The sequence below is a fragment of the Orycteropus afer genome, unplaced genomic scaffold, assembly GCF_000298275.1.
Source record: "Orycteropus afer afer isolate SDZICR_OR568_19922 unplaced genomic scaffold, OryAfe1.0 scaffold00377, whole genome shotgun sequence".
NCBI classification, from domain to species: Eukaryota; Metazoa; Chordata; class Mammalia; order Tubulidentata; family Orycteropodidae; genus Orycteropus; species Orycteropus afer.
The window spans coordinates 1,354,374-1,365,251 of record NW_006921964.1 but is presented as its reverse complement, the minus strand read 5'-3'; the positions used below and the strand labels follow the sequence as shown (position 1 = coordinate 1,365,251).

The window sequence follows — 10,878 nt, the reverse complement described above, 5'->3', positions numbered from 1 at the left end:
AACAACAACAAATATATATATATATATATATATGGAACTCTGGTGGCATAGTGAATAAGACATTTGGCTGCTAACCAGGTCAGTGGTTCAAACCCAACAGCCTCTCCATGGAAGAAAGATGGGGCAATCTACTTCCTTAAAGATTTACAGCTTTGGAAACCCAATGGAGGTTACTATGAGCCAGAATCGACTTGAGGGCAGAGAGTTTGATTCCTGTGTATATATTCATTTGTGTGTGTGTGTTATTCCATGGCACCTCATAGAAACATGGAGTATTCAAAATATAGTTACAGATTGCTTACAATTAACTAGAAGTTCAAAGTGGTTTTGAATCTGAAATCAGAGAATATTTGGAAGCTTCTAAAATGTGAAAGCCCTTGATGAACAGTAATGGTAATGTTATCGAGAACAGATGACAAATATTTTAGGACAATGCTATTGAGACATTCTCTGATTTAGTTATAAGTGTTTTCGGAAAAGCATAATGGTACACAGCCAGGGAATTATACAACTACATAATTTTGTGTTTTTGCTTTTATGATAGAGGCTAACTCAATTGCAAGCATTTTTTTTTCAAGAAAGCAAATCTAAGGTATGTCTTTGTGCAGCCTCATGTGTAGAACCATCTATATCTATGGTATATTATGAGAACAGGTCATATCTCTGAATCCTTAAAAGAATGTTAAAATATATTTGGTATCTTCAACTCAGTAGGGCATGGAAGAATGTAATAATACATTTTTAAAAAATCATGAAGAGTTAAAGCACAATTTTTTATGCCTTAAAGAAGAAATTATCAGTTGTCAAAAAAATTCTATCATTTTGAGTAAAATGTGTTATCTTTCTTCCATTAGCTTATCCTAATTCACATATATGATCAATTTTTTCTCTTTTTCTAGTTCTTGGATAAATATAAAAGTGAACACAGATTATCACTTTGTAGAAATCATTTTATTTACATACAAGATAAACATGCCAAGACTTATTATGATCTTTTATCTTCAATGTTTATTCAATGTTTATTCAGCAAATATTGTCAAGCATCCTTTAGAAGAAAGACTTTTTTTTTTTTTTTTTTTAATTGTGATTTGGGTGAAGATTTACAGAGCAAATTCACTTTCCATACAGCAGTTCACATACACTTTGTCTCATGTCATTGACCACATTTTACCACAATGCAACAGCTCCCCTCCCACTTCCTCCCCATAGTTACCTCTTCCCAGTGTCCATCCCTCCATACTCTCCTGCGCCCTGAGCTGTCTCCCTGTGCATAAGCAGCCTTTCCTTCTCCCATGATTGTCTCTCCAGGGCATGTGTCTACTTGAGGTAAATGTTTAACTCACATGCTTGTACTTTGTTTGGCTGGCAACCACAGGTGTGGGTTCAATCCCAGACCTGAAGGGCAGCTAGGGGCCATAGTCTCAGTGGTTCCACCAGGCTCTATTGGACCAGCAAACCTGGTCCCCACTAGAAGAAAGAGTTCATGTTTGGCACCTGAGGGAAGGAATGAACATGAGTACCTACTAAAAGGATTAACATGCTTAGCTGCCATGGTAGTTAAGGTTGTATATCAACTTGGCTGGGCCTGGTTGAGTGGCTGGGCAGCTGGTGGCAGTTATTCCCCATGATGAGACTGGCAATCAACTCCACGGTGGGATCTACCACAAGCAGCTGAGTAGCTGCTTTGGGTATGTGATCTGCTTCCCATATATAAGAAGCAGCTTTGAGAATGGTCTCTAGCTTATGGCACGTTTGAATCCTGCATATAGCTGCCATGATCTGCTGATCTGGGGACTTTTAATGGGCTTGAATTAATGGCCTGCCATGTGGTTTGGTAATATTGAAACTGTGACTTGTTACTTGTCGATCTTGGGTTTGTCAGCCTCAGCAGCCAGCAGCTGAGTGAAGAAAAGCCTCTAGCTTCAGTGGCCAGGAGCAGGAAGCAGAGCTGAAGCCCAAGGTTGAGGGGCTTTCACCCAGCTCCTAGAGCCTGGCACTTTGAACTTGGACTTAAAATCTCCAAATTGTAAGAATAAACTCCTATTTGTTAAAGCCATCTCATTTGTCGTATCCTCTGTTAGAGCAGCACTAGATGACCAAAACAGCTGCTAACTGAAAAGTTGGAAGTTCAAGTCTACCCAGAAGAAGCACTTCAGAAAAGCCTGGCAATCTACTTCTGAAAAACTCAGCCATTGAAAACCCTAAGGGACACAGTTCTAACATACATGGGGTTGCTATGAGTCAGAATCAACTCAACAGCAACTGGCTTTTACTACATGCAAGCCATTTTGTTTGTAGTAAATAAGGATATAAAATAAAATTTCTATGATAATTCTTGTGAATAGATAACACAGCAAATGTGAATTCCTCCTTACCCTACTCCTCCTTTAAGAGGTTATCTCATAATTTAATCTTTGCAACAATTTATGAGATGGGCATTAATCCTTAGAGGATGACAAAATTAAAGCTTAGAGAAATTAAATTGACCGAAGTTGTCCAGCAAGTAAGTGGTGAACAGAGATGTGAACCAGGGTTGGTCTATTTCCAAGAGCCCACATGCTTTTTCAGTGACACAATGGAAGCCTAAAGACGGTAATTATATGTATTTCTAAGGCTGGTTTAGCAATGCAAGCAACTTTTCAGAACTATCACAATATCCCTTGAATATGACTCTTCCTCCCCCCACTCCCCTTTTTTTCATCATCTGTTGTTCCACAGGCCCAGGGGAGAATAGAAAAAGCCTGCCATCTTGAGGCAACCCAGCTAGCGGAAGGGCATGGGGAGCCCAAGGGCCATTATACTCAAAGGCACATGGATGGTATGTCCTTGAGAATATTAGAGGATCAGAACTGTTCTCTCCTGCCAGACTCTGTGTGCTGGAACTCCCCCTGCACTAGGAGGTCTTATTTGGAGAGAGGTGTTTCCTCCCACAGCCCACAGAGGGGAAGAATCTGTACTAGCATAACACAAGAGCAGGTCGTCATATTTGTAGAAATGAAAACAGGGAGAGAGAAACACTGTCTTCTGCTATAATTTTCTTCCCACCACCCCCCCACACACAAAAAAAGTATATATTTTGCATTTGAAATCCATTTGGGTATGAATCACAAAGATAATTTCTATTCATTCATCTGTTTTTGCATAAAGAAAACTCAGGCTCATAGGTTCTGTTGGCATGTAAATTAAAGATAGGGTGGTATCTCATTAAAATTCTAAGGATGTGCTGATCCTACCCTAGGGTTTCTCTCATCAAAAGATTTCTCTTGTACTGCTGGTGTTGACTTATTAATAAAGCTCATGCCTTTATTTGATTATTTATCTAATCAAGATCCACCTTAGTTTAAGCTCATTAAATCTGTAGCTCATAAGTGGTGCTGGAACTGTACTTAATGATGGAATTACATCCAGGTGAGACAGAAAATGTGTTCAAGCATTAATGGTCAGAAACAAAGACAGTGCCCTGTAAGACTGCCCCATCCCTTCGTGCGGAACATGGGAACTGTCTGCCAACCAAACAGCAACAACACTTATTTAAAAGGTTAGTTTTGTAGAATAAGGGCTGGACATTATCATTAAGTGCATTTGGTAATAGAGCAACAAAAATGGTAAGAACTTTTAATTACTTTAAAAATCAGAAGATAATACCCATTCTTTATATGCATTATGTTGGGGAAGATTTTCTGAGTTTTATGTAAAATTTCTGAGTTAGATTCAGGATTCTGAATGCTTGATGTGCCCGGCCTGACTTCCGGTGACTTTCATTGAGCCTGTTTGCTTTCACTTACTGGTTGTAATACAGGCCAACCTAATAATCTCTCTCCTGGGTCTTGCAGAAACAGATAACTAAATCATCTTATTCTTACCTGATTGGTGGTTGCTGGTTTCAACTGCTTTAAGGCCTCTGCTGCACAAATAGGAAATTCCACTTCCTGTTGGACTAAGAAACCTCAGGCTATCACAATGCCACACTGGAAGAGGGCCCATAAACAGCAGGGTTGTGCAGTAATGGAGGCTCCATATTTCCTACTTGGAAACACTGTAGCTCACACCTGGCACTGTAATGGACTAAATTATTTATCCACTCAAGTAAGAGAGAAAGCAGCTCAGAGCTTCCTGAGTTTATAGCCTTAGTCCCTGGATTCATAATGAGACAGGAAATAAGCAAGACTCCACCAGCAAAGACCAAAAAAAAAAAAAAAAGAGACATTTACTCCAAAATCCTCCTCTACATGGAATAAGCCACAACCATGGTGAAAATAAGCTGGTCCCATCAACCTTCATAGATTAATTATGTACATACTATGTCCAGGCATTTGACTGCTAAACAGAAGCCTGGCAGTTCAAATCCACCAGCCACTCCTCGGAAGGAAGATTGGGCAATCTACTTTGTAGTGATCCTGCCTCGGAAACCCAAGGAGGGGTCACTATGAGTAGGATCCAACTCCAGGGCAGCGAGTTTGATTTAGTTTATGTGGTAGGCACTATGAAATAGAAAAAGAAGTGTAAAACGTGACCTTTACCCTCAATGAGCTTATAATATGTCCACTTAGAGAAAGCATGTGAAAAGTTAAATTTCTCATTGATCCATTCCAAAAATGCACTGTCAGGCATTGTGTTGGGTACTGGGGATAGAGTAGTGAGGAGTAGTCTCATGAGTAAGAATGAAAACCAGGCAATGACTGAAATACAATCAGACTAGTGCCAGAACGGATAGATGGGTAAAGGGTGTTAAGTAACAGTGAAAAGAGAAATACCATGAGACTGTGTATAGTTCATTTCCCAGTAAATGAGATGTATGGTAAATGTCCTGAGATAAAGCGGTTTGTAGTTTTGGCTTTGATACTGCTGTAAACAACATATCCAAACACCAATAAACATTCCACCTGTGCATGAAAGAGAGCTTGTTTAGCCTGAAGCCAGCACTTTTAAGTTTTTTTGATTTGTCATGCAGAACAAGCAACAGGCCTAGATGGAATTCAGTCATCTATTAAATGTGTCCGGTAAGTACTAGAGTGTCTCTGAGAATTCACCTCAGTCTCAAGACCATCCTTTGGGTCAGGAAGTTCAGCCCTAACATTGAAGACATTTCATTTTGGGATTTAGGAGGAAAGAACAAAAAAATGTATCACCTACAAGCTTGTGTTTTTTACTACAGTGGATTAGAGATTCTTATACAATTACTTTTCCCATAATGGGTTGTACTTAAAGTCATAGTTATGTAAATGTTATTTCTCTTACTTATTATAGTCTCTGGACTTCTGAATCCAATTTGTATTCCTCTTAAGATATCTGTCATAATGTCCTCTAATCTATTTATTTGTATACATGACCCCTCCCACCCCATTAATATCATGAGGACAGGAAAGGTGCCTTATTCATATTTCTGAATTCCTTGTCACTTAGCATATTGCCTTGTGTGTAACAGGCAGTCAGTATTTGTTTGGACCCTCCTTTAACCCCAATCCTGGAGTTTATTCCCTCCCACACACACAAAAAAAAAAAAAAAAAATGGCCCTTCCCTAATTGTTAAAGATGCATGCAATTTAGGAAGAAAGAAAAAGACAGCAAAATCATTCCTAATGATCCACAGGGAGGCAGATGTCAGAGTTGGGTTCACCTGCTCATAATGTGAACCAGTATTGGATGCTGTAAAATATATAGCCTGCAGTGGACTCAGTCTCATGAACAAGCACAAACAGAGGGGACCCAGTGAGCAAAAATGACATTAAAATTGTTATAGAGTACAAAATAGACATCATGATTTCTTAGAAATTATCTAATTCAGGTAGGAAAAGTCAAAGGCCCATGAAGCTCTGATACAAACCATGGCAAAGAGGGGGTGCTATCCACAATAGCGTCTTAATTATTGGTGATCTCATTCCTGTGTATCATTATCTATAGGTGGGATTGGCTGCGAAGGTCAAGACAAGGGCCAGGTTCGAAAATGCCTTGATGCCGTCGAGATCTACAACCCTGATGGGGATTTTTGGAGAGAGGGCCCACCCATGCCAAGTCCTCTCCTCTCCCTCCGAACCAATTCGACTAATGCAGGAGCAGTGGATGGGAAATTGTATATCTGTGGGGGATTCCATGGAGCAGGTACTGATCCAGGTTAAATGTTTTATAATCTCCTTTGGTGTTGATTTTTTTTTTTTTTAATTTTTATTGTGATTTGGGTGAAAGTTTACAGAGCAAATTCATTTTCCATACAGCAGTTCACATATACTTTGTCTTATGACATTGATTGCAATTTCCCACAATGCAACAGCTCCCCTCCCACTGCCTCCTCATAGTTACCTCTTCCCTGTGTCCTTCTTTCCCTGCACTCCTGCCCCCCCATCCCCCAGCTGTCTCTGTGTGCATACACAGCCCTTCTATTCTCCCATGATTGATCCCTCCAGGAGTGTATCTACCTAATGTAAACGTTCAGCTCATATGACTGTCTTTTGTTTCACTGGAAGCCACAGGTGTGGGTTCAATTCCAGACCTGAAGGGCAACTAGGGACCATAGTCTCAGGGGTTCTGCTAGGCTCGATCAGATCAGTAAACCTGGTCCCCTTTTTTTTTCCCCATGATTTTGAGTTTTGTTCCACATTGTTCTCCCACTCTATCCAGAATCTCCTGCATAGATCCCCTCCAAGTGGTTGACAGTGGTAGCCAAGCACCATCTAGTTCTTCTGGTTCCTTTGGTGTTGATTTTTACGTCTCTTAACCCCATCACCAATGAATAAACCTGAGAGCAGTGCATGCACTCGAAAAACATGGAATTTAGAATTTGGTGTCCTTGAGCAACTCACCAAACAAATCTGAAGTTTCATTTTCACAACTATAAAATGGGGCTGCTACCTCTATAGGCTGATGTAAGAATTAAAAGAGATCTAATTTATAATGCATCTAGGACATGAAAGATACTCAGTAAATATTATCTGACTTTGAAAAGTATCTCGGTGTCTCAATGGTTAAAAGTGCTCAGCTGCTAACCAAAAGGTCAGTGGTTTGAACCCACCAGCCACACTCCACAAGAGAAAGCTGTGACAATTTGCTTCCATAAAGATTCTAGGCTTGGAAACCCACAGGGCAGTTCTTCTCTGTCCTATAGGGTTGCTATGAGTCAGAATCAATGGCAGTGGTTTTGGTGATGGTTTATGAAGAGAAAATGAATGATACAGGAAAGATTTGTGTGTGATTGTTGGACTGAAGGAGAGGTTTAAAAATGTAAAGAACAGGTGATAGTGGATGTAATGACCAGAAGCACTGAATTTGATTTCTGTCTTTGTGGTAGTTCAGTTTATGTGTCAACTTGGCTGGGCCTGGTTGAGTGGCTGGTCAGCTGGATGTAGTATTCCCCATGATGACACTGGTAATCAACTCCATGGTGGAATCTACTGTGAGCAGCTGAGTAGCTAGCTGCCTGAGGGAATGTGGTCTGCTTCCTGCATATAAGCAGAAGCCTTGGGGATAGTCTCTAGCTTATGGCATCTTGAACCCTGCATGTAGCCATGTTGTTGTTCAACAGCCTGCCATGCTCTGCCGACCCTGGGACTTAAAAAGGACTTGAATTAATGGCCTGCCATGTGATTTGGTAATATGGGGACTGTGCCTTTTTACTTGTCAACCTTGGATTTGGCAGCCTCAGCAGCCAGCAGCTGTCTGAGTGAAAAAGCTTCTAGCTTCAGTGGGCTGGGAGCTGGAGGCAGAGCTGAAGCCCAAGGTCAAGGGGCTTTCACCTAGCCCCTACAGCCTGGCATTTTGAACTCGGACTTAAAGCCTCCAAACTGTGAAAGAGTAAACTCCTATTTGTTAAGGCCATCCCATTTGTGGTATATTCTTGTCAGAGTGGTAGTAGGTAACCAGAACAGTCTATGAGCAAAAAACTCTACCCTTCAGAAAACTCTCTTATTCTTATCCCCACTACTGCCTCTTGAAGTAAGTGACTTGAAAGTATTTCTAAAATAATACCTACCTAATGTGTATATTATTACTAAGTTTAGCTTTCAGATATCTAATTGTACCATTATTGCATTCTACAGTATGGATTCATAATTTTTAAGATAACAGAGAGATTTCAAAATATGCATAAATCTAGCCAGCAAGAGTTTCCAAAATTTGATTCATTGCATTAGTAAATAAAACAGACTGCAGATATACTAAAGATCACTGAATATTTAATTTTTAACCTCACTAATAGGAGCACTATGCCAGTACATATCCATGAAAAATATCCCCCAAGAATATTTCTATTTTGGAAGAGTGCCAAAATAAATAGAATAAAACAAAACTCACACTGCAGCAAAGCAGAACCTTTTATAAACCAGCCTTCATTTTATACACTTATAATTATATGTAAATTAAAAATAGAGTTTTGATAACAAAATTACAAGAGACTTAGGCGATATATGAACTAAATGCAATGGGTAGACCTTACTGGTTGTTTATTTTTATTTCTTTGTGGTGAAATATATATTACAAAACACTTGCCATTTCAACCATTTTTATATGTGCAATTCATTTTTATGTGTACTTTTTTGGTTCTTGATTCAAACAAATCTGTAAAAAGATATTCTTTTCTGATAATCTGGGAAATTTTCATATGGACTGGGGTATTAAATGATATTATGGAATTATAATTTTGAAAGTGGAGGGAGAAAGTGAAAATAGATTTTAAAAGATTGGTAAAATGTTGATAATTGTTAAAGCTGGACCTAAGGCATTTGACTGCTAACCAGAAGGCTGCTGGTTCAAACCTACTAGCTGCTCCTCAGAAGGAAGATTGAGCAATCTACGTCTGTAGTGATACTACCTCAGAAACCCAAGGAGGGGTCACTATGAGTTGGATCAGATTCCACGGCAGTGAGTTAGGATGGTGGATACATGGGGCTTTATTTTGTGACTTTTGTGTACGCATGAAAATTTCCATATTAAGAAGCTTCAAATTTTTTTCTCTATTCTTCAGAGCACTTTCCAAAGAGGTTTTTAAAATAATTGTCTTAACATCTTTTTACATGAAACATCACATGCCATGCTTGTATCAAGATAGTAATCTATCCTAATAGCAAGAAACCTGGCATAGTAAGGAAGCCTAATAAGTCAGGAGGGAGATCCAAGATGCTGGACCACCAGGGCTCTCTGATCACCTGCCCTCCCCCTCCATCCTCTGGCCTTTGGCTTTCTCTTAACCAGAAAAGGACAGAGAATACAGGAGTAGGTTCGGGACCTCCAGAGACAGGAGTGGTAATTAATGTCTAAAGATATAGAAGACATTCTGTTTTGTCCTGTTTCTTTATCTTATCTTTCCTTGTATTATATTGAGTTAGAGAATTGAAATCATGTCTAAACTCATACCATGAGTCACCCTCTCTTCTCAGTATTATAATGGGCTGACAATGCTTTCAGCCAGAAGGAAAGGGATTTATTATATGAGCTCTCAAAGTCCATTTTAATTATTTGATTCTAAGATAACATTGTCTGAGCTTAGCTGAATGAATTGTCATTGGGATTTTACGCAAAATAGAATAATTATATAATAGCATGCCCATTATGATCTAGAGATTGCATCATCAGACCTATAAACAAATACTGAATTTTCTCTCCTTGTGTGACACTGACCTACTTGTCCCATTTATTTATTCAAAAACCAGTTGAGAAATTAACCTTTTTTAATTATTAATTCAATAAAATATATTAAAATGTACTGTGTACAGGCATTTGGGATGTAATCTTAAGATGTTCAACATTGGATGAGAAAGAGATACATAAATGTGTTAAATATAGTAATTTGGTTTTGGTTAAAATATAGATTGAGCATTTCTATTTCTCTCCCAAACTCTACTAAAATGACTGTAGTCAGTCAGAGAAGAGGAAGGAAAACAATAGCAACAAAATTTAGGAAGGCGGAAAACAGATGAATGAGTAGTAAACAACTAGAGCTGAGAAAGTTCAATCCTACACTGCAAATGGGAAAATAAAAGGAGGAAAAAGAAGAAAAAAAAAAAAAAAAACGATTCATACCACAGAACTCCAGATATGCTCAGGAATTAGCAAAACAAACAGGTAACTCTAGAAGAAGGAATTAAAATGATCCCGAAAAGGTGAAGATTGGTTGAAAGGCAGACTCTCAATCATCTGTTCTACTCTCAATAGTTAAAGTCCACCCCAATAAAGATTGAGTTTGAGGGTTGGAGTCTAGTACCAAAAACAGGGATTAAATGCAAGTTTGTGTACTGAATATTGAAATCCCCAACTTTCTTTTCTCCCTGACTCCCAGAATGTTGGCAGTCATACCCTCCAGGCAGGAGACGGAAGATTCTTCTTTGGGGATCTGACCAGGCCAAAATAGGGCACAGCTAGAAATCTCTCCTACTGTATTGAATTTCCATGGAGTATTGCTCTTAAGAATAAGCCAACAGCTAAGAATCACCACACATTTGAGGAAAGCATGTATATGAAAAACAGAAATCTAAACAAATGAAGAAAAGCAAGCTAGAGGAAACAGACACTATAGCAGGAGAGGAAATATTCTCAGAGATAAGAGAAAATATTGCATTGATGGAACAGGAAAAGGATATTTAAAAGAGCTTGGAAATGAAAAATATGATAGCAAAAATTAAAAATACACAATAGAAAATTTGGAGGGTATAAACTTGTCAGAAAGCAGAGTAAAAAGCAATTAGGTAGAAAATAAAAAGAAATTAAGTCCAGGAAATCCAGTGTTTGAATTACAGGAGTTGCAATAAAAGAAAATAGAGAACCCAGCCATCCCACTACTAGGTATATACCCTAGAGAAGTGAGAGCCATGACAAGAACAGATATATGCACGCCGATGTTCATCGCAGCACTATTTACAATAGCCAAAACATGGAAACAACCTAGATGTCCAT

The 10,878-nt window shown here is 38.9% G+C and overlaps 1 protein-coding gene across 1 annotated transcript in view; it reads left to right on the top strand.

The window, feature by feature from the left end:
* KBTBD12 (kelch repeat and BTB domain containing 12) overlaps positions 1-10,878 on the top strand; it is a 133,579-nt gene that overhangs the window by 95,805 nt on the left and 26,896 nt on the right. Inside the window, exon 4 of the mRNA XM_007953212.1 lies at positions 5,902-6,099. Coding sequence (XP_007951403.1) covers positions 5,902-6,099 — 198 coding nt within the window. The remainder of the gene's footprint in view (positions 1-5,901; positions 6,100-10,878) is intronic.